Genomic DNA, 23955 nt, shown 5'->3' with positions numbered 1-23955 from the left:
AGCCCAAAAACCAAAGAAAGACATTTAGAGGGCTAAAATGTGGATTATACATCACTGCATATCATATCAACACATACCAGGGTAAAAAGAGTCATGTGCCGCTGTTTGAAATGTCAGAGAAACAAGATTCAGGAGTAGAAGTTGTGAGGATAGAAAAAAACAAAATCCACGGTTTCTGAAAATGCACTGAATGGGAAAGTTCTGGAAAAAGCCCATAAAAAGTTGTGGTGTAGCCTGACTCACGTAGCAAAACAGGAAACATTTTTTTAAAAAGGCAGGAGTGTAACGTTACATGTATTTGTAATGTTTTTATTTGTAATGTTTTTATTATCTTTTTTAAATCAAATGGTGAATATGACGTATGTTACACAGTGTAAATGGAGTGCTGTTACATGGCTACAAAATGATGTCTGTTACAGACGTCTTCCCGCCTATGTATTGCTGTATGTATTTGACACTGATGATTGTACAGACGTAAATACACTATGATGTGGAACATGACAATTACTTGGGTTGTCGCTTAACCAAACTGACATATACCACATACAAATATATAACATAGCGTATTATTATAGTCAACAGAGGCAAATGTCTACAATAGGATGACTTCATAAACATGGGGAACCTCATGTTGTATGTTATTATGACGTATAGTGTATGTAAGGTTTCCCAGCTGGAATGATGAAGTAAATATGAAATATCGAGAGGAGCCAGATGAGGTGGTTCGGGGATCTGGTCTGGATGCCACCCGTACGCCTCCCTAGGGAGGTGTTTAGGACACGTTCGACCGGCAGGAGGCCACGGGGAAGACCCAGGACACGTTGGGAAGACTATGTCTCCCGGCTGGCCTGGGAACGCCTCGGGATCCCCCGGGAGGAGCTGAACGAAGTGGCTGGGGAGAGGGAAGTCTGGGCTTCTCTGCTTAGGCTGCTGCCCCCGCGACCTGACCTCGGATAAGCGGAAGAAAATGGATGGATGGATGGATGGATGGATGAATGGATAACAATACAGTCAGGTTACTATGAATACTGCAATTTACGGGTGAAACTAAAAATAATAATAATAATAAAGTCCATTCACGTCAGCAATTCAACTTCAAATGTGAAACTACGCTGAGCAAAAATGTAAACGTCACGTTTTTGTTTTTGCTCCCATTTTTCATGAGTTGAACGGAAAGATCTAAAACTTTTACTATATAGACAAAAGACCCCTGCCTCTCAAATATTTTTCACAAATCTGTCTAAATCTGTGTTAGTGAGCACTTCTTCTTTGCCAAAAGAGCCTTAGACACATAAATAGTATTTTTTTTTAAATAAAATTGTTATTATCACACCTCTGCGTAACGTTGTATCCTAATTAACAGAAAGAAACAAAGAAATATAGATAAACTTAAAGAATAACTTCACTAACATTGTTTTAGTCTGTAATAGAAAATATTTAAAGTGCATCCATTTGCTTTAAATAAAAACATATCCTTATTTAAACTGAAAACATTAAATAATACATTCCAATTGATTACCAAAATTATCCCAGGAGCACAATATATAAAACACTTTAACCTACAAAACAAAAAGTAAATAAACTGTGTGCTGTTTTTTTTTAAATGTTTGAAGCATGATACTAAAGGTCATTCACGCGCCCCCACTATTTGAGAATGACTGCCTGAAAGTAACAGTACTCTTACTTGAGTAAAATGTTTGGCTACTCTATACGACCTCTGCTTTTTCCACATTTGATTTACTTTATTTCCAAAGTATTAGTGGAGTTATAGAGGTCTCCCTCATGGTCAATTATCGCTACTGCACTATTTGGAATATGTAAAGGGGTTGAGGCATTTGTGATTAAGGCCTATATAAATAAAGTTTTATGAATTGAGAGAGTAAATATGTAAAAGTGTAGTTCTTTTTATGCCTGTATATGTCTAGATTTTAAACCTATAGCTGTACTTTTACTTTCTGTTTTTGAATAACTCCAAATTAGAGGTAATCCAAAAAAGTTGTATTGTGGAAACTCACTCCTACTACACACAAAGATCGTCAATTCTGTAAAGACATTCTTATATTTTAAAGAAGTAAAATGGCGGCAGTGGAGCCCACATCTCGTCAAGGGAGGTCACATGGCTTCTCTCCGGCAGGTGAGGGAGATGCGGGCTCAAACACCTGCTGGACTCCACGCAGCACTTTCCATGTAAATGACCCGTCCCAGCTCTTCCCTCCCCACTCCCACACCTGCTCCCGGCAGACTCACTTGGGACTCGGGGACACGGCCGCCCACGGACACCTCCACTGGGGATCCTGAGTGGTTCTGGCACCGGTCATGGGATGGAGGAGGGTCTTGGTGGTCGGCGGTTTGCTGCTGCTTCAATGCGGGGATGGACGCAGGATGCCGCCGCCGCCGCCGTCGACGACGACTCATGGCGGGGCTCGGTTGGACGCGGCGCGGAGTCACGTCCGGAGGGACGCCGGCACTTCCAGGGCTCCCAGCGGGGCTTCCTTCGACTCTTGCCGGGTCAACCTGACGCCTGCGGAGCATGAAGTTCTGGATGACAATACACATGAGGTGAGGTGTGTTTGACTTGTGCGGAATATGTACACTAACAGTCAATGGACGGGGGACAAAGTCCACCTGCTTTTGGCAATTAATACATATTGTATGTCTTTTTGCTCTTAGACTGGTTTTAATGGTGACGATGGCTCTTACGTCATCCTCACATGGGTGGGCGATGGCACAGGGGTGAGTATCACCAGCAACATGTTGCATTTGTTTATAGTAGCTATCCATCCATCCATTTCCTACCGCTTGTCCCGTTCGGGGTCGCGGGGGTGCTGGAGATTTGCTCACCAAATCTTTGAGGCAAATATATCTCTGTCCGATGAAAAGCACGTATGTCCACTTTTTATTTCATCTGTCTCTTCAATCAGAAACACTAAGAAAATGTTATGTCGCTTGATTGCAAAGACGAAAACCTCAGAAAAAGGTTTTCCTTAAAAAGCCATATTTTTATATAGTCTAACACAGGGGTGTCTAACTAATTTTAGCTGGTAAAATCATGGCAATAAAACTTAAAAATAAAGACAACTTCAGATTGTTTTCTTGGTCTTACTTTGGCCAACAATAGAACAAGCACATTCTGAAAATGTACACATCACAAATAATCCACTTGGCAAAACACTTCAAGTTAGTTGAAAAGTCTAAGGAAAGAAAGGGTGCAGTTTCAAAAACACCATGAAGAACACAATGAACTTGGACTTGGTCCCAGGTTTTTTTTTTACAAATCCATTAAACTTTCACCACTTCCTGTTTAGGATTCTCACATTCACCATTAAAAACATTTGGAAAAGCAACCAAGTGTTTCCTCAAACTACAGCTTTGGTGAAATCCGCAACTGCCACAACACATTCATTTATCATCATTCAAACATTACAATTATAATATCACTGACCGATGAAAAGCATGTATGTCCACTTTTTATTTAATCTTTCTTTTCAACCAGAAACACTAAGAAAATGTTATGTCACTTGATTGCAAAGATGAAAACCTCAGAAAATAGTTTTCATAAAAAGCCATATTTTTATATAGTCTAACACAGGGGTGTCTAACTCATTTTAGCTCAGGGGCCACAGGGGTGTGGAAAATATATTCCCTGGTAAAATAATGGCAATAAAACTTAAAAATAAAGACAACTTCAGATTGTTTTCTTGGTCTTACTTTGGCCAACAATAGAACAAGCACATTCTGAAAATGTACACATCCCAAATAATCCACTTGGCAATACACTTCAAGTTAATTGAAAAGTCTAAGGAAAGAAATGGTGCAGTTTCAAAAACACCATGAAGAACACAATGAACTTGGACTTTGTCTCAGGGTTTTTTTTACAAATCCATTAAACTTTCACCACTTCCTGTTTAGGATTCTCACGTTCACCATTAAAAACATTTGGAAAAGCAACCAAGTGTTTCCTCAAACTACAGCTTTGGTGAAATCCACAACTGCCACAACACATTCATTTATCATCATTCAAACATTACAATTATAATATCACTGACCGATGAAAAGCATGTATGTCCACTTTTTATTTAATCTTTCTTTTCAACCAGAAACACTAAGAAAATGTTATGTCACTTGATTGCAAAGATGAAAACCTCAGAAAATAGTTTTCATTAAAAAGCCATATTTTTATATAGTCTAACACAGGGGTGTCTAACTCATTTTAGCTCAGGGGCCACAGGGGTGTGGAAAATATATTCCCTGGTAAAATCATGGCAATAAAACTTAAAAATAAAGACAACTTCAGATTGTTTTCTTGGTCTTACTTTGGCCAACAATAGAACAAGCACATTCTGAAAATGTACACATCACAAATAATCCACTTGGCAAAACACTTCAAGTTAGTTGAAAAGTCTAAGGAAAGAAATGGTGCCGTTTCAAAAACACCATGAAGAACACAATGAACTTAGACTTTGTCTCAGGGTTTTTTTTACAAATCCATTAAACTTTCACCACTTCCTGTTTAGGATTCTCACGTTCACCATTAAAAACATTTGGAAAAGCAACCAAGTGTTTCCTCAAACTACAGCTTTGGGGAAATCCGCAACTGCCACAACACATTCATTTATCATCATTCAAACATTACAATTATAATATCACTGACCGATGAAAAGCCTGTATGTCCACTTTTTATTTAATCTTTCTTTTCAACCAGAAACACTAAGAAAATGTTATGTCACTTGATTGCAAAGATGAAAACCTCAGAAAATAGTTTTCATTAAAAAGCCATATTTTTATATAGTCTAACACAGGGGTGTCTAACTCATTTTAGCTCAGGGGCCACAGGGGTGTGGAAAATATATTCCCTGGTAAAATCATGGCAATAAAACTTAAAAATAAAGACAACTTCAGATTGTTTTCTTGGTCTTACTTTGGCCAACAATAGAACAAGCACATTCTGAAAATGTACACATCACAAATAATCCACTTGGCAAAACACTTCAAGTTAGTTGAAAAGTCTAAGGAAAGAAATGGTGCAGTTTCAAAAACACCATGAAGAACACAATGAACTTAGACTTTGTCTCAGGTTTTTTTTTACAAATCCATTAAACTTTCACCACTTCCTGTTTAGGATTCTCACGTTCACCATTAAAAACATTTGGAAAAGCAACCAAGTGTTTCCTCAAACTACAGCTTTGGTGAAATCCGCAACTGCCACAACACATTCATTTATCATCATTCAAACATTACAATTATAATATCACTGACCGATGAAAAGCATGTATGTCCACTTTTTATTTAATCTTTCTTTTCAACCAGAAACACTAAGAAAATGTTATGTCACTTGATTGCAAAGATGAAAACCTCAGAAAATAGTTTTCATTAAAAAGCCATATTTTTATATAGTCTAACACAGGGGTGTCTGACTCATTTTAGCTCAGGGGCCACAGGGGTGTGGAAAATATATTCCCTGGTAAAATCATGGCAATAAAACTTAAAAATAAAGACAACTTCAGATTGTTTTCTTGGTCTTACTTTGGCCAACAATAAAACAAGCACATTCTGAAAATGTACACATCACAAATAATCCACTTGGCAAAACACTTCAAGTTAGTTGAAAAGTCTAAGGAAAGAAATGGTGCAGTTTCAAAAACACCATGAAGAACACAATGAACTTGGACTTTGTCTCAGGGTTTTTTTTTACAAATCCATTAAACTTTCACCACTTCCTGTTTAGGATTCTCACGTTCACCATTAAAAACATTTGGAAAAGCAACCAAGTGTTTCCTCAAACTACAGCTTTGGTGAAATCCGCAACTGCCACAACACATTCATTTATCATCATTCAAACATTACTATTATAATATCACTGACCGATGAAAAGCCTGTATGTCCACTTTTTATTTAATCTTTCTTTTCAACCAGAAACACTGAAAATGTTATGTCACTTGATTGCAAAGATGAAAACCTCAGAAAATAGTTTTCATAAAAAGCCATATTTTTATATAGTCTAACACAGGGGTGTCTAACTCATTTTAGCTCAGGGGCCACAGGGGTGTGGAAAATATATTCCCTGGTAAAATCATGGCAATAAAACTTAAAAATAAAGACAACTTCAGATTGTTTTCTTGGTCTTACTTTGGCCAACAATAGAACAAGCACATTCTGAAAATGTACACATCACAAATAATCCACTTGGCAAAACACTTCAAGTTAGTTGAAAAGTCTAAGGAAAGATATGGTGCAGTTTCAAAAACACCATGAGGAACACAATTAACTTAGACTTTGTCTCAGGGTTTTTACAAATCCATTAAACTTTCAGCACTTCCTATTCAGGATTCTCATGTTCACCATTAACAACATTTTGAAAAGCAACCGAGTGTTCCTCAAACCACCGCATCGGTGAATTTCGCAACTGCCACAACACATTACAACACTGAGCCGAGGATGTCGTTGTGGCTTGTGCAGCCCTTTGAGACACTCGTGATTTAGAGCTATATAAGTAAACTTTGATTGATTGATTGATTCATTCATTTATCATCATTCAAACATTACAATTACAATATAATCAAACCAATTATCAAAATGACACCATTACCGAAATCAAGGTGACATAACTACAAACTTAACCAATGTGAACATAGTAGATGTAAGCGTGAAATAAAATGGAACAAACACAACAAATGTAGAAACACATGTTTTTACAATTAAATTTAGGGTGCGCATCATGCATTTGACCAATTGAAAGCGCTGCACGTAACTCTAACTACAAAAATGATGGTCAATTTGACTTAAAATCATCGTACCATTTCGTTAGTTTATCCGTTGAGTGGATACATTACAATTAAAGAAGGTATTGTGCGACGATACTGCCGCCATCTGCTGCCAGCCGCAACAGGAGCGCTTCAAGTCAGCTGACATGTCATCTTTAAACACTGTCATGTGTGACGCGGGTTACACTTGAATTGCTGTTGCGACACCCAGTAGACACATTTAGAACAGCAGCTTCTTTCATAAAAATAAAAAATGCAGCTCATTTTTATGTTTAGCAAACTGATCTTGCGGGTCGCAGGCCGGAGGAAACCTGTTCGTGGGCCTGATACGGCCGTACGTTTGACACCCCTGTTCTAACATCAAATCAAGCACAGGATATTTTAGACATATACTGTGTGGGTTCCCTCCGGGTACTCCGGCTTCCTCCCACCTCCAAAGACATGCGCCTGGGGATAGGTTGATTGGCAACACTAAATTGGCCCTAGTGTGTGAATGTGAGTGTGAAAGTTGTCTAACTGTGTTGGTCCTGCGATGAGGTGGCGACTTGTCCAGGGTGTACCCTGCCCTCCGCCCGAATGCAGCTGATATAGGCTCCAGAACCCCCCGCGACCCCAAAAGGGACAAGCGGTAGAAAATGGATGGATACTTAGAAATATACTTACAATATATAACTGCAGTGAAAACCATGTCCAAATGTTGTTGTTTTTTCACCGAAAACAGTAAAAACAACTAACTTTTTTGGAGATACATGTTTTTTATTGTACAGTTGTGATTATTTATGGTATGGTTATCTTTTACCACTAGCAAGATAAAACATAACTAAAACTACAACAAATTACCCGTTTTTTTCCTGGTCTCAAACTAAGCCTCCATTCGCCCCTGACTGAAACACATTTCGTTGTAATTTATTTAGTGCAATCACAACACAGTTCCATTCAATTCCATGTGGTGGTATACATGCTTTTTATTGGGCTGCGATGATATTTTTGTGTAAAATCACCAATCTTTCTCACATCAAATATTTTAGACAAATCACTATCAGTAAAAACTGCATCTCCAAATGTTTTCTTTCATCAGAAAGAAGAGATTTTGAGATATTTTTTTTAGTCTGAAATTATTTTAATTTAGTTTGGTTAGCTTTTGGTGCTCAAACTCAAAATATGAATTCCCTTGGTCTTGTTATGCTATTTTTGCGTAAAAAACAACAAACAAACAAAAACTAAACAAAAAATGTGTATACATATATAAAAAGTAATATTATAGTAATATTATGGATATATAACTAATAATTATTAGAATTGAATAATAAGAGCAGGTGAAAGTTCAACTCCTACCTTGTTTTTTTTTGTGACTGCTTCCTTAAAGTTTCGTAATCAATCAGAAATATCAAGCTGCTAAAATGTGCCAAACATGGATAAGTGTGGAGAGTTTTGTTTATTTTTTTCCCATCATGCCTTGGATTTAAATGGGTGTGCAGTAATTTAGATTTTTTTTATGGTGGTTGGCTGTTTTTTTTATAATATCCACATAGTTCACTTAGCAAGTTGTTATTTTTGTTGACTTTTTGTGCTGGTTTGAAAAAATAATAATTCTGTGCCGTGTCTATGGAAGGTTGTTTGGATTGGGTCATATAAGTAAAAGCTTTTGAATGGTCACTGGCCTGTGTACCTCAGGCTGTCCATAAAATGGTGACAAGTAACTACGACTGAAACCGCCAAGTACTTAACCTTAACACGTAAACACTTTGCCTGGCCAGATTGCTTGAAATTGAAGACGCTGGCGGGCTGCAATTGGCCCGCGGGCTGTATTTTGGGTACCCCTGGTTCAGGTGTACCAACTTGGTGGTGTGCCTCAACAAATCAAGCAGAAATCATTTGGGACATAATGCTTTCCAACGATAATAGTCTGGATTATTAGAACCCAACATCACAGTTTGGTCACCAAAGTCCATTTTGTATCACGTTGGTATCTTTATGACAGGTCATCCTGGTGTTGTCCACCATCAACACCCCCTTAGACACGTTCCTGGAAGGCGGTTCATCTCGACTGTACAGAAGGTGAGTTCATGGTAACTTCAGGTGTGACACCACAGAAATGATCTGATGTTGCTTTCCCATCAGTACGGATTACGGAAAGTCCTTCCATGACATCTCTCAAAGCATCAACCACACCTTCATCAAAGAGGAGTTTGGCGTCAGCGTGGGGCCGGGAAGTTCTGTGAGTTGCAACAACCTCCACTACAAACAGGAAGTGATGTAATATAACGCTGACATTGCATATGTTTGGCTGACAGGTGATACTGACAGCAGACACCCCAGTGGTGGACCACCCAGGAGGCATCATCTTCACCTCCACTGACGCCGGCGCCACCTTCCGCTTCACCCAGCTTCCCTTCCACCTGGCGCAGCCCATCACCTACCACTTCCTCAACCCGGACTACCTGGTGGCGCTCAGCATCGACGTGAGTCACTTTTCTTTTCTTTTTGTTTTGCTCCGTACTGCAGCGTGCGCACGCCTCGAAGAAGGTAAACATCCTGTGTGTTCCTGTTCCTGACTTGCAGGGCGGTCTGTGGCTCTCTGTGGACTTTGGCGCCAAGTGGACCAAAGTGCATGATGGAGTGCATTCTTTCTCATGGTGTGAATAAACAGGAAGCCAACCGCCATACAGAAACCATAGAAACTAAGTCTAAAATTAGACATTTCTGCTCAAATGTGATTCTTTTTTCAGGGGTGCTGGCATCAATTTGTTCTTCAGCTGCAGTAAAGCAGACACAAGTACGTCAACACATTGAATAGTTCAAGCAGTAATAACTCACATTATTTTAGAAAATGTGTTTTCATTTTATTTATTTGTAATTATTGGTATAATAATTGTAATTAAACAGGTTACTGGTTAGAAACGCTTCTACTGCTTACATGGAGATGGCCCAAAAATGTATTTAAAGAAAATAATCATTATATAAATATGTATGTATGTGTGTGTGTGTATGTGTGTGTGTGTGTGTGTATATCAGTACTGGCCGAAAGTCTGGAGGTATGTACTTAACAAAAAAGGGGAAATAACTGAAAACATGTTTTATATTGTAGTTTCTTCTAAATAACCACCCTTTTCTCTGATTACTGTTTTGCATACTCTTGGCATTCTCTCGATGAGCTTCAAGAGGTAGTCACTTGAAAGGGTTTTCACTTCACAGGTGTCATAGTTTTGATGCCTTCAGTGACAATCTACAATGTAATTAGTCCAAACTTTTGGCCTGTACTATATATATATATATATATATATATATATATATATATATATATATATATATATATATATTTTTTGTGTGTGAAAATTATGAATCTATTTATAATTGGTATCAATAAGAATCGTGATTTGGATGAGAATCAATTATTTTGTGCACCTCTACTACTTACTACGACTCATATTTTGACATTCATTTGTACTTGTAATTATTGTATAGGGTTTATTATTAATATTAGTAGTAGTAGTACTGATGTGGCGTTTCTACTTACGCTTGTTTTTATTTTTATTGTCGTCATTTTAATTTTGCTTTTATTTTCTTTCATTTCACTTTGTTGTCTGTGAAGCACTTTGAGTCTGCCTTGTGTATGAAAAGCGCTATACAAATAAAGTTGCCTTGCCTTGCCTTGCCTTGTAGTGGATGCAGAGGAGCGAGGAGACTTACAGCTAAAGAGGACAAAGGACCTGGGGAAGACCTTCACCATAATCCACGAGGACGTCTTCAGTTTTGGATACATCGGAGCCTTTCTTTTCTTCTCGGTCATGGAAGACACGGTGATGCGTCCTATTTTCCAATGAATGTTTTGCAATGACAATAACAAAGCAGCACTTACTGTATGTTATTTCACTCCCAGCGATCGCCCAGAGTCATGTATTTTTCCTCCGACCAAGGAGACACTTTTAGTCAAGCGCTACTGCCTTCTGCCTCCACTGAGCAGGTGAGCCTTTTTTCATTTGCAAATAAAAACAGACATTCCCCTAACGTTATAAACACTTTGACTAATGCACCTCTAAAAAAAGAGTGAAGATAATATTAGCTTTCAGCGTAAAGTATAAATAGTCAATGTATTAAATTCTGGTTAGCACAATCACCCCATTTTTAGACAATGTACTGTATGTACGGATTTTTCTCTAGTTTTACAAATCTTTTTAAGTAGAAATAGAATCAAAACAAAAGTGGAAATATATTCTTTTCATTATATCATCATAATTGTAAGCTAGCCTAGTTAGCTTTTGGTGCAAACTCAACATTTTTAAACAATATTCATGTGTAAGTATGTACAGTATCTCCAGTTTATAAAATATGTTTAATTAGAAACACAAAGAAAGAAAATGCTTGTTGCAAAACAAAAAAGTGGCGATACATTGTTTTCATTAGACAGCCTTACTCTGCTGGCTAGATTTGGGCGCAAAATAAATTTTTTTTAGACAATATATGTAAGCATGTATCCTTATTTTTACAAATATTTGTAAGTATAAACATAATCAATTGATCAAAAACATTAAAAGCTGAAATACATTGTTTTCAATAAATAGCCATAATTTTAAGCTAGTTTTGTTAGCTTTTGGTGCAAACTCAAGTTATGTAAGTATCTACCTCATTTTTACAAATATTTACAAGTAAAAATATGAAAAAAGGAATTGGAGATATGTTGTTTTCATTAGACGGCCATAACTGTAAACCAGTCTAGTTAGATGTTGGCGCAAACTCTAATTATTTACACAAAAATAAGTATGTATGTATCGTTTTGTTTTTACAAATCTATTTAAGTTGAAACATGAAAGATAATCACTTGATCAAAAACATTAAAAGTTGAGATACAGTGTTTTAATTAGATAGCCATAATTGTAAGCCAGTTTTGTTAGCTTTTGGCGCAAACTATATATATATATTATATTTGACTGTATAGTATATATGTGACTGTATAGTATATATGTAAGTATCTACCTCATTTTTACAAATCTTTTTTTTAAGTGGAAACGTGAAAAAAAATAAAATAAATAAAAGTTGTGGAGATACATTGTTGCCATTAGACAGCCATAATTGTAACCTAGTCTGGTTTGATGTTGGCGCAAACTGTAATTTGTTAGACAATATATGTAAGTATGTGTCTTTATTTTTACAAATCTTTTATAGTAGAAACATGAAAAATAATCACTTGATCAAAAACAAAAAAAGTGGCGGTACATTGTTCTCATTAGGCAGCCATAATTGTAAGCTAGTTTGGTTAGCTTTTGGCCAAATTTAAATTTTTTGGACTATATATGTAAGTATGTCTCTTAATTTTTACAAATGTTTTCCTAGTCGAACCATGAATTTTTTTTTTAAAATCAAAAACAGTGGAGATACATTGTTTTCCTTAGCTAGCTGTAATTGTAAGCTTTTGGCGAAAATCCTACATTTTTAAATATTCAAGTTTAATATGTACAGTATCTTGATTTTAATCATTTAACTACAAACATGAAGATGAAAAAAACAATTGTTGGAAAATAAAAAATGTGTTAGGGTTAGGGTTTTCCTTAGCTAGCCGTAATTGTAAGCTAGTCTAGAGCTTTTGGCACAAACTTGGTGGCTAGCAATGTAGCTAAAGGGGCAATCAATTCTACCTCTACATTTCTTAAAAAATGCATTCTTAAACCGTCAACAATACTTAATTTATGTTCCATAACCTGTATAATAACCATGCTGAGCGACATTGTTATTGTAAGAGCGAACACTGAGGAACTCTTTTTCTAGCGTACTTACAAATCGGTATGCTACGGTATTAGCCGTAAAAGCTAACTACGGCAAGAGATAAGCTAGCTTCTATGTCAGCACAGAACGCGTTTGAGTTTGTAATTCACACCACTGCGATAGAACACTAATTTGTACTGACTGGAAAACATGAACAATCATATTACAGTATCTGTAAAGTATTAGCCCACATTTCATGTTTTGTTTGTACACAGCTAGCTCAAGAGTGTATGTACTGTAGTGTACGGTGCTGTGATGCAAGTATCATGATCAATAGTATAGTGACTTACTCGATGGACAGTTGTCCGTTTGGTCAAGCTGGCCGGGGACGTTTCCTGTTGATTTGGGTAAACGATCCATTAATTTGGCAAAGCTTGGCTTAAAAGTTCCATATTTTCAGCGGGACCATGTCGCACTCTCACGGATTCCGTCTGCTCCAACGTTTCAGCTTCTTCTTCGTGCTGGCTTCTAGAAGCAGCAGTTCATCCTCCCTATATTCAGCTTCAAAAATATAAGGTTGGGAATCCCCATTTGTCCAAAAATATTTGTCTTCGTTGTCTGTTACCAAGTCTGCCTTGATTAGAAAACACACTCGTGTTTGATTCCGGGAGTAGGAACAAATTTGTTGCGGGAAGTCGGAAGTGCGTTGCTATGGAAATGGGAATGCGCCAAAGAATTAGTTCCGGTTGTGCATAAAATGACCAAAATATGGTAAATATTGTACATATCACATATTGTTATGATCGTGTCTGCTACTACATTATATATAGACTTGCAGTGTGTATACAAAACTTTGATTAGGGGTTTTGAAGTTGTCTCTTTGAAGGCTACAATGGTGACTCCCAATAGGTGCATCTTACAAGCGTTTCTTATCATCTTTAATATCCTAAAAAAAAGACGTGTGTTCTTGTCTCTCATAATGATTCTGAACGATAGGCAAAATTCCAAAAAAAAGTGCAGTTCCCCTTGAAAACAACTACCAAGTTATTGCTCCAAGGTAAACCACAATGGTATTGACATTTCCCTTCCAACGTTAGCGTACAGGCCTCAGAGCGCTATGTGTGTCTCACAGAGATTAGACCAGAGTGAAAGTGGTCATCACATTCTCTCATGTTTGTTGGCAGTTTTACTCCATCTTGGACGGCGATGAGGACATGCTGTTCATGCATGTGGACAATCCAGGAGGTAAAAACAAACAAAATGTATCAACACTCAGCCCTTTAGTTTGTTGTCGCTGTAATGGAAAAACTCAACGGCAAAGAGTGAACTGGTTTCACGGGTTCTGGCTGCTGCTGACACATCATTCCATCACGAGAGGAGGGCTGGACAATGTTTGCATATTAACAGCCTTTCTCGCATAAAACGGTGTCATTCCCTACTTGTTTCCCTTTTTAAAGCTGACAGGAGTTTAGATAAATGGGGGAGATACAGAGGGAGCGTTCTGCTTAAGGGGGGATTTAGGTTACAATGCAAACATGCTGACAAATATATCTGGAGATCATCAGGGTGTATCGCACACAACCACTAACAACCTCGTCATCCCTTCATGGCGGACAGATTTATGACTATTGTTCACAAAATACAGTAGGTCATGTGATTCCACGTGACAATTTTCCCGTAAGGAATCCAATTGGTTCCACAGACCCTAAAGTATGAATAGGAGTGATACATAAGCAAACGATTTAGACTAAAAATAGTCAGTAGATTTTACAGAGAAACACTGGTAGCTCGGTTGCCAGAATTTTACTGTAAAAGAAACAATGGTATCGTTTTTTCCATTTACAGTAATTCACTGAAGAAACAGTAGATCTCCATTGTAAAAAACTATCAGCTCAATCGCCAGAATTTTACCTTAAAAATAACAGGGGTACCGTTTTTTTTATTTATTTACAGTAATGCACTCTGAAAACAACCTGGATTTTATGGTAAAAAAAAATGGCAGCTAAGTCGCCAAGTTGTACCATATAAATAACAATGGTACTGTTTTTTTATTATACAGTAACACTGTAAAAAAAAAAAAGTAAGTAGATTTTACGTTAAAAAAAACCTCAGCTCTGGTGCCAGAATTTTACCGTAGAAAAAACAATAGTACCGTTTTTCCATTTACAGTGATGCACTGTGAAAATGAAAACAGATTTCTGCTGCCAGGATTTTACTGTAAAACAAACAGTAGTATCATTTTTCATGATACAGTAACGCACTGTAAAAGCAGCTCAGTCATCCAGAATTTTACCATAAAAATAACATCGGTACTGTTTTTCAATTGACTGTAATTCTGTAAAAAAAAATTTACAGTAAAATTCTAGCGACTGAGCTTGTTTTTTTATCGGAATACATTTTCACAGTGTAGTTTGTAATGTGCAACGTTGAGATAGTATATGAATGTTGTCATCAAAAACCGGAGAAGTCAAAGTACCACTTTATCACGAATGTCTTTTTTCCTCAAAGACACCTACTTTGGAACCATGTACACGTCGGACGACCGCGGCATCCTGTTCTCCAAATCCCTGGAGCGCCACCTGTTTGATGGGCAGAGGAAGAGCGATTTCCGGAATGTCACGTCGCTGCGAGGAGTCTACCTCACCAACAGACTGGACAAAGGTAAAGGCTGCCGACAGGTGAAGCGTTTTATATAAATCTTCTCAAAGGACAATCATTAAGAAATGAATGTAATCTAGAGTAGTCAGTGAGCAGCTTGTATTTACTATCCAGTAAGAGGGAGTCAACAAAAGAAGTGGTAGGAACGTGCTACATGTACTTCGTTACATTTCCCTTAGTAACTTTTTGTAAACTTCTACTAGTCAGAGTACTTTTAATGCAACATTCTGTTTATTTTAATGAAGAAGAAACATTACTTTTACTTTGTTACATTAAGTTTCACTCTGATCGCTACATGTATTTATATCATCGTTACATTTTTTCCTCTGTTTATTTTCTTTCCTGTGTTTATTTTCTTTCCTCTGTTTATTTATATAGCCCTAAATCACAAGTGTCTCAAAGGGCTGTACAAGCCACAACGACATCCTCGGTTCAGATCCCACATTAGGGCAAGGAAAAACTCACAACCCAGTGGGATGTCAATATGAATGACTAGGAGAAACCTTGGAGAGGACCGCAGATGTGGGTGACCCCCCCCCCCCCCCCTATATATATATATATATATATATATATATATATATATATATATATATATATATATATATATATATATATATATATATATGTATTTATATATATATATATATGTATTTATATATGTATATATATATATATGTATATATATATATATATATATATATATATAAATACATATATATATATATATATATATATATACATATACATACATATATATATCACTTATATATATATATATATATATCACTTATATATATATATATATATATATATATATATATATATATATATATATATATATATATATATATATATATATATATATATATATATATATATACATCTATTTTAATCTATGGATTACTGCCTGCAAAGACGTATATTGTGGAGAATTTTTAGGGAGACTTCTTCCAGCGGGCCCTATCACATGACTCTGTTCCACCAATCAAACTTAAAATAGTACTTCTGCGTTGGCTGGCACTTATAACAACAATATTATTCTTATTTGGTAAATTTTCAGGTCACAACATGTAAATGGAGTATTGTTGGCTGTTTCTGGATGTTTTTTAAAGGGTATAACGGGCGCAATAGAGGACCCTCGATATATTGACTCAATTATTGGCTATTCATTTACGATTTTGAATTCATAAAAGAGCCAAGAAAATGTGTTATTGTCTTACATAAGGACTGTGAATGATAAACAGCACATCTCTTTACAATTTTTGTGTATTTGCAGTATGACCGATCTAATAATAAGGTCAGAGTGCAGAAGCGTTACTAGAGTGAAGGTGAAGCTGAAGGTGTTCGGAGTGGAATATTCAAAATGGCTGTCTGAATTCGTGGCATTTTGTGATGTTTAGATGGTATTTTCGCATACTTTGTGAATTGTAAATACAATTGGATATGGTTTAATGGATACATCTAGCCATCCATCCATTTTCTACCGCTTGTCCCTTTTGGGGTCGCGGGGGGTGCTGGAACCTATCTCAGCTGCATTCGGTCGGAAGGCGGGGTACACCCTGGACAAGTCGCCACCTCATCGCAGGGCCAACACAGATAGACAGACAACATTCACACACTAGGGCCAATTTAGTGTTGCCAATCAATCTATCCCCAGGTGCATGTTTTTGGAGGTGGGAGGAAGCCGGAGTATCCGGAGGGAACCCACACAGTCACGGGGAGAACATGCAAACTCCACACAGAAAGATCCCGAGCCCGGGATTGAACTCAGGACTACTCAGAACCTTCGTAATGTGAGGCACATGGATAAAATTAAACATAATTAAGCATTTAAAGTCAACTTGTTTTTTCACTCTACTGGTACTTTAAATACATTTTTTATCTACAGGTATATAACCTCTGGTCAATACTCAGCCACTATTGTCCACATGTCTGGTAACACAAATGAGTGGAACAATTATTGCAGACAGTGAAGCACGGTGGTGCTAGCGTGGTGGTGTGGGGCTACACGAGTGCTGCTCGTACTTGTGGGGAGCTGCGGTTCAAATATGAATGCTAACATGTTCTGTGATAATTTAAAGTAGAAACCGGAAGGAAGGAAGGAAGGAAAGAAAAAAGAAAGGAAGGTATTCGGAAGGAAGGTGGACTGCAAAGTGTCTTAACATCCACCAACTCCAGCAGTGTTGTCATCATGAAGGAGTGGAAGATGATTCCTGTGCAGCTCTGCTTAACTCCATGCCCAACAATGGTGCTCAAACTAAATATTCTCACAAACGACACAATGTGAGGTGTACTCACTTGTGATGCCATATTTTAGACAATAATGAGTGTTAACAGTAAATATATGCACTACACAAGCTGGACACTGACTACTCTAAAGTATACGCAGTATTGTCCCTCCATAGTATATCATGAAATGCTTGTTGAAACGTGAGGACTGTACCTTTCTACTATCTTTTTCAGACGGACGAATACGATCGGTCATCTCCTTCAATCGCGGCGGAGCATGGCAGCAGCTTTCCAAACCTCAGAATGTCGAATGTGGGCAAGAAGTCAAGAACGTGAGCTACTTTGAACATCGTGCCGAAAACCAGCATTCTCTGCAGTGGACATGAGTGCTTTAAATTTGGTTTGTATTCTTTCATTCCGATGATTTTACCATGCAGTGCAAGCTGCATATTCATGGAGAACACAGTCGCATCAATCACATCGTTCCCATGCTCCTCATGTCGGAGCCCACCGCCATCGGTCTGGTCATCGCCCACGGTAACCGCGACTTATACCTCCCTCAACCGTCTTTTACGTCGGTTTTAACTCAACGCTCGTCTTTATTATTAGGTACCGTGGGGGATTGCCTGTCGTCCTCGCAGCACCCGGATGTGTTTGTGTCGTCAGACGGGGGCTACAGCTGGCGGGGGACTTTAAGGGGTCCTCATCACTACAGCATTCTGGACTCTGGCGGTCTGGTGGTGGCTGTGGAGGCTCGGCGTGAAGGACAAGTCAAGACCATCAAGTACTAACACACACAACAGCAAAGAAAAGCAAGAATTACATGGCGGTAGATGCCCACAATGTATCCCACCGGGCAACAAATACTGGACTGACATGTGTCCATCCTTCTATTTCTATGTTGACTGTACTTGTTTAAAAAAAATCCCAATCACGCGGACACAATCCTATTTTTTGGTGCCCCTGTCAGTCAGGGGTTCTTAAAATGGTCCTGTTCCTACACCATCCCCTCACGGCGCCCCTGATCACAGGACACAAAGACGAACAAGCACTCACATTCATGTAATTGGACAATTTAGTCTTCAATTACATGCATGCTTTCTGGGATGAGGTGGAGAAAACTCACGCAAGCACAGGAAAAAAAGGAACCCCACATGCAGATGTTCCAACAAACAGCAAGAGCCCGGATCTCCAGACGTCAAACGACTTCTCCCCAAGAGTCAGAGCTTTTCTTCCTGTAACACACACACACACACACACACACACATACAAAGGATTAATCTTGTCTTGACTTAAAAACGTTTCAAGGCATAGTTCTTCAACAGGGGGTCCTCAGAAATACTGCAGCGGGGTGAAGACATTTTTGGTTGACTTTTTTTTTAGATTTCTTATATTTTCATTTTTTCCCCACAAATTTAAATGTATTTAAATTCACATTGACAATGATCCAACACACTGTAAAAAAAAATCGGCAGTTCTGTCACCAGTATTTTACTCTCATTTGTCGTGACAGGTCATGACAGCAAGCTGCCAGTTCACAATGAGCGCACCAGTTGCCAGCTAGCTATTAGTGGCGCTTTAGTGTATTCTTTGAATATCTTAGTATTGCATAATAAAAAGGTACCTTTTGGACCATCCATCCATCCATCCATTTTCTACCGCTTATTCCCTTCGGGGTCGCGGGGGGAGCTGGAGCCTATCTCAGCTACAATCGGGCGGAAGGCGGGGTACACCCTGGAAAAGTCGCCACCTCATCGCAGGGCCAACACAGATAGACAGACAACATTCACACTCACATTCACACACTAGGGCCAATTTAGTGTTGCCAATCAACCTATCCCCAGGTGCATGTTTTTGGAAGTGGGAGGAAGCCGGAGTACCCGGAGGGAACCCACGCAGTCACGGGGAGAACATGCAAACTCCACACAGAAAGATCCCGAGCCCGGAATTGAACCCAAGACTACTAAGGACCTTCGTATTGTGAGGCAGACGCACTAACCCCTCTGCCACCGTGCTGCCCCCTTTTGGACCAGTTTAATTAAAAACACAATTGCATACAGGATGTACAAGTAGGGTGTCCTTGGCCTGAAAAACATAATCAATCAATCAATCAATCAATCAATCAATGTTTATTTATATAGCCCTAAATCACAAGTGTCTCAAAGGGCTGCACAAGCCACAACGACATCCTCGGTACAGAGCCCACATACGGGCAAGGAAAAACTCACCCCAGTGGGACGTCGGTGAATGACTATGAGAAACCTTGGAGAGGACCGCATATGTGGGTAACCCCCCCCCCCTAGGGGAGACCGAAAGCAATGGATGTCGAGTGGGTCTGACATAATATTGTGAAAGTCCAGTCCACAGTGGATCCAACACATCAGCGAGAGTCCAGTCCATAGTGGGGCCAGCAGGAAACCATCCCGAGCGGAGACGGGTCAGCAGCGCAGAGATGTCCCCAACCGATGCACAGGCTAGTGGTCCACCCGGGGTCCCGACTCTGGACAGCCAGCACTTCATCCATGGCCACCGGACCTATGCAACTCCCCCTCCCAAGGGACAGGGGAGAAGAGGAGAGAAGAAAAGAAACGGCAGATCAACTGGTCTAAAAAGGGGGGGTCTATTTAAAGGCTAGATTATACAAAGGAGTTTTAAGATGGGACTTAAATGCTTCTACTGAGGTAGCATCTCTAACTGTTACCGGGAGGGCATTCCAGAGTACTGGAGCCCGAATAGAAAACGCTCTATAGCCCGCAGACTTTTTTTTGGCTCTGGGAATCACTAATAAGCCGGAGTTCTTTGAACGCAGATTTCTTGTCGGGACATATGGTACAATACAATCGGCGAGATATGCTGGAGCTAAACCGTGTAGTATTTTATACGTAAGTAGTAAAACCTTAAAGTCGCATCTTAGGTGCACAGGAAGCCAGTGCAAGTGAGCCAGTATAGGCGTAATATGATCAAACTTTCTTGTTTTTGTCAAAAGTCTAGCAGCCGCATTTTGTACCATCTGTAATCTTTTAATGCTAGACATAGGGAGACCCGAAAATAACACGTTACAGTAATCGAGACGAGACTTAACGAACGCATGAATAATGATCTCAGCGTCGCTAGTGGACAAGATGGAACGAATTTTAGCGATATTACGGAGATGAAAGAAGGCCGTTTTAGTAACACTCTTAATGTGTGACTCAAACGAGAGAGTTGGGTCGAAGATAATACCCAGATTCTTTACCGAGTCGCCTTGTGTAATTGTTTGGTTGTCAAATGTTAAGGTGGTATTATTAAATAGATGTCGGTGTCTAGCAGGACCGATAATCAGCATTTCCGTTTTCTTAGCGTTGAGTTGCAAAAAGTTAGCGGACATCCATTGTTTAATTTCATCAAATGACCCCTGGTTTAAAGGGGTGTCTTACATTCGGGACAAAACCTTTACACCCTCCTGTCCTCAGGTTCTCCACAGACGAGGGTCAGTGCTGGAAGTCGTACAATTTCACCGAGCAGCCCTTCTTCTTCGCGGGCCTGTCGTCCGAGCCGGGCACCAAGGCCCTGAGCGTCAGCGTGTGGGGCTTCCGTCCCGAAGACGACGGCCAGCCCATGTGGGTTGCCGTAACCATCGACTTCCAGAGCCTCGTCACGAGAGAGTGTGAGTTTTTTTAACGCTGTAAAAACCTCCAGAAGACAACCAGAGCTTACAACCTGATATTCCTTCAGGCGATGAGCGGGATTACGAAGACTGGTTGGCTCATGCGACACAGGGAGGAGCTTCAAGGAGCGACGGCTGCGTCCTGGGCATCAAGGAGACGTACAAGAAACGGAAGAAAGAATCAGTTTGCAGGAATGGTCGCGCTTTTGTCTTAAGGAAGAAGGAAAGTCCCTGTTTGTGCACCAGGGAGGATTTCTTGTGGTGAGAATAAAGCAGCATGATCGCAACATAAGGATCCATTGTGAAGAGTCTTCCTTCACAGCGACTACGGCTATTATCGCCATGACATCACTTCTGAGTGTGTGCGACAGCCCGACGCTCACAACAAAACCTTGGAGACCTGCCTGGACGGACAGGAGGACGAGCTCTTCACGGCAGGGTAAACAAACGCTCGACGACAACAACGCCCAGCATCTGGTAACTTCTTGTTGGCAGGTATCGGAAAGTCCCAAGCGACAGATGCGAAGGAGGGTTTTCGCCTCAACTGGCAGTCCAGACCATCATAAGACCATGCGGCATCAAGCCCACCTCTAATTCACCACCTGCAAGCTCCCCCTTGCCAGTTACCTATTTTGACACACCTGTAAGTTGGTTTCTGGGCTTTCTCGTCTACGCTTTTTAAAGGCGTGAACGGACGTTTTTTGTCGGAATGTTCTAGCGAGAGAGGATGGTACTGATACTGGTGTGCAGCGGCGCAGGCGTCATCGTGCTGGCAGCAGTCGTCTTCGCGTTGGTAGCCGTCAAAAGAGGAGTCTACAGGAACAGGTGAGCCACTTGTAGAACACTTCCAAGGGTTTTTCTATCCGTTTCAGCTCGGGTGTTTCAAATCGCAGGGCACCGGAGTATCGCTTCTCCAATCTCCAGGGTCAAGAGGATCGTAACGGTGTCACAGGGGACCTTGAAAGCGCCACAAGCACCAATGGAACGCCCTGTCCACCGGACTCGGACAATGTACCCACCACTTGCCACGCCTCCATTTTCTGTTTTTTTTTTCCAAAAGCTAATTATAATGATGTGTCTTTTCCAGCAGAATCTTCTGCAGTGACGCACACCTTTTAGACCGTAACCAGTGCTGTGCTGAATGGAGGGATCTGTGAATCTGGAAGTAGGGCTGCACAATTGATGGAATTTAATCGCAATTTTGGCTGCCATGATTAAAGGAGGGTGATCTTCTGATATATTAACATTTAAAAAGCAGGCTCCCCCCTGCACATCAAATCAAGCACTTTCACAGCCCGCAGAGGCAGGAAAGCAACAGCGGCTCGTCTTGAAGACCCGTGAAAATGGCTCCGCCCACACCAGAGGCCATTGTGGATGCACACTCAGCTCTTTGACCACGCCAGCAAGAATTAACCAACCAGCTTTTCACGTTTCAATTCCGTGGAGTCTAACGTGGCGTGCGTTAGAGACCGCTTCGCTCTTAATAGATGGCGACAGGTATGGACGCCTGCACAACACGCTGCTCTACTTGTCTGCCTGGAGTTGCACTAGCAGGACTAACAGCGAGCCATCGGGCTAAATAGAGCCTGGAGACACTTTTCTGTCCAGTGCGAACACTTCTTGCTCGTGTTCTGGTGAGACATGCTCCACATTGGTATTCATGCACCCCCCCCCCGGCATCTGCACATGTGTTTGAATACGGAAACGTAATTGCACATTGAGAGACTACTCTTTCACGTGAGTACAGTCGATACGTTAAAGGCTGTATTATTGTATTTTGTCATTTAACATACAAGTTTCTCACTACAAACAATGTATGTTTGGGTAAAGCGGGATTGTCCAAATGATGGCGCATGGGCCAACCACGGATCATAGCTGGGTTTTTTTTAATGGCCCCGTACATTAAAAAGATACATTTGATCATGAGAAAAGAGGATATATTCCATCCATCCATTTTCTAACGCTTGTCCCTTTCGGCGTCGCTGGAGCCTAAGCTGCATAATAATACTAATTATGAACAAAAAATACAAATGTGTCTTTAAATATTCGGGATCTGTTTTTTTAGCCTTTTTATTGGACTATTAAATCTACTGACTTTATTAAATCCCCCCCGGCCCCCTCGCAACACTGTGCTTTACCTAACATAATGAATTATCATGATTAATATACCTGATTTCAATATTGATTAAAAACATAATCATGTTTATTAATTTGGCCATAATCGTGCAGCCCTATCTGAAAGACAGTCATAGGAAAAATACAATATCTTTATTTATTGAGATACTTTCAATTTTTTGCTTTATTGGCTTGGAAAACCCCTTGATTTGTACAATATTTGTATTTTAATATTAAAAAGAAGTGATGCTACTCTGCTTTTTAATTGTTTTTTGTATTATTAGTGATTCCCAGAGCCCAAAAAAAGTCAGCGGGCTATAGAGCGTTTTCTATTTGGGCTCCAGTACTATGGAATACCCTTGCGGTAACAGTTAGAGATGCTACCTCAGTAGAAGCATTTAAGTCCCATCTTAAAACTCATTTGTATACTTTAGCCTTTAAATAGACCCCCTTTTTAGACTAATTGATGTGCCGTTTCTTTTCTTTTCTCCTCTGCCCCCGTCTCTCTTGTGGAGGAGGGGGGTACACATAGGTCCAGTGGCCATGGATGAAGTGCGGCTGTCCAGAGTCTGGACCCGGGGTGGACCGCTTGCCTGTGCATCAGTTGGGGACATCTCTGCGCTGCTGACTCGTCTCTGCTTGGGATGGTTTCCTGCTGGCCCCACTATGGACTGGACTCTCACTATTATGTTAGATCCACTATGGACTGGACTTTCACAATACTATGTCAGACCCACTCGACATCCATTGCTTTCGGTCTCCCCTAGAGAGGGGGGGGGTTACCCACATATGCGGTCCTCTCCAAGGTTTCTCATAGTCATTCACATCGACGTCCCACTGGGGTGA

The 23955-nt window shown here is 39.8% G+C and overlaps 1 protein-coding gene and 1 long non-coding RNA gene across 15 annotated transcripts in view; one reads left to right on the top strand and one right to left on the bottom strand.

The window, feature by feature from the left end:
- The first annotated feature begins 2101 nt into the window (after positions 1 to 2101).
- si:dkey-159a18.1 (sortilin) lies at positions 2102 to 23907 on the top strand. 14 transcript variants are annotated; one of them, XR_009827957.1, is made up of 22 exons: positions 2102 to 2559; positions 2671 to 2733; positions 8743 to 8819; positions 8883 to 8979; positions 9056 to 9223; positions 9324 to 9397; positions 9491 to 9537; positions 10425 to 10561; positions 10642 to 10725; positions 13646 to 13706; positions 14970 to 15122; positions 17583 to 17680; positions 17786 to 17885; positions 17958 to 18132; positions 20801 to 20994; positions 21063 to 21255; positions 21317 to 21433; positions 21490 to 21637; positions 21713 to 21819; positions 21867 to 22005; positions 22085 to 22159; positions 22253 to 23907. XR_009827957.1 is itself a non-coding variant. In XM_062064840.1 (22 exons), exons 1-21 carry the CDS (start codon positions 2317 to 2319, stop codon positions 22149 to 22151), a joined length of 2490 nt encoding a protein of 829 aa, XP_061920824.1. In that variant the 5' UTR covers positions 2102 to 2316; the 3' UTR covers positions 22152 to 22159; positions 22253 to 23798. The 14 variants fall into 14 exon arrangements, 11 of the variants coding, with proteins under 11 accessions (XP_061920824.1, XP_061920823.1, XP_061920820.1 ...); XR_009827956.1 differs by having other exon boundaries at positions 22250 to 23907; XR_009827955.1 differs by having other exon boundaries at positions 22082 to 22159; positions 22253 to 23798.
- The window catches only part of LOC133661568 (uncharacterized), a 195055-nt gene continuing 189285 nt past the window's right edge, over positions 18186 to 23955 (bottom strand). Inside the window, exons 4-5 of the long non-coding RNA XR_009827959.1 lie at positions 18475 to 18583; positions 18186 to 18369 (exon numbers count right to left, since the gene is read on the bottom strand). This is a non-coding gene — a long non-coding RNA (uncharacterized LOC133661568). The remainder of the gene's footprint in view (positions 18370 to 18474; positions 18584 to 23955) is intronic.

The sequence above is a fragment of the Entelurus aequoreus genome, linkage group LG12, assembly GCF_033978785.1.
Source record: "Entelurus aequoreus isolate RoL-2023_Sb linkage group LG12, RoL_Eaeq_v1.1, whole genome shotgun sequence".
In the NCBI taxonomy this organism is placed as follows: domain Eukaryota; kingdom Metazoa; phylum Chordata; class Actinopteri; order Syngnathiformes; family Syngnathidae; genus Entelurus; species Entelurus aequoreus.
Note: the sequence above shows the minus strand (reverse complement) of the source record. Positions and strands in the feature narration are given on the sequence as shown.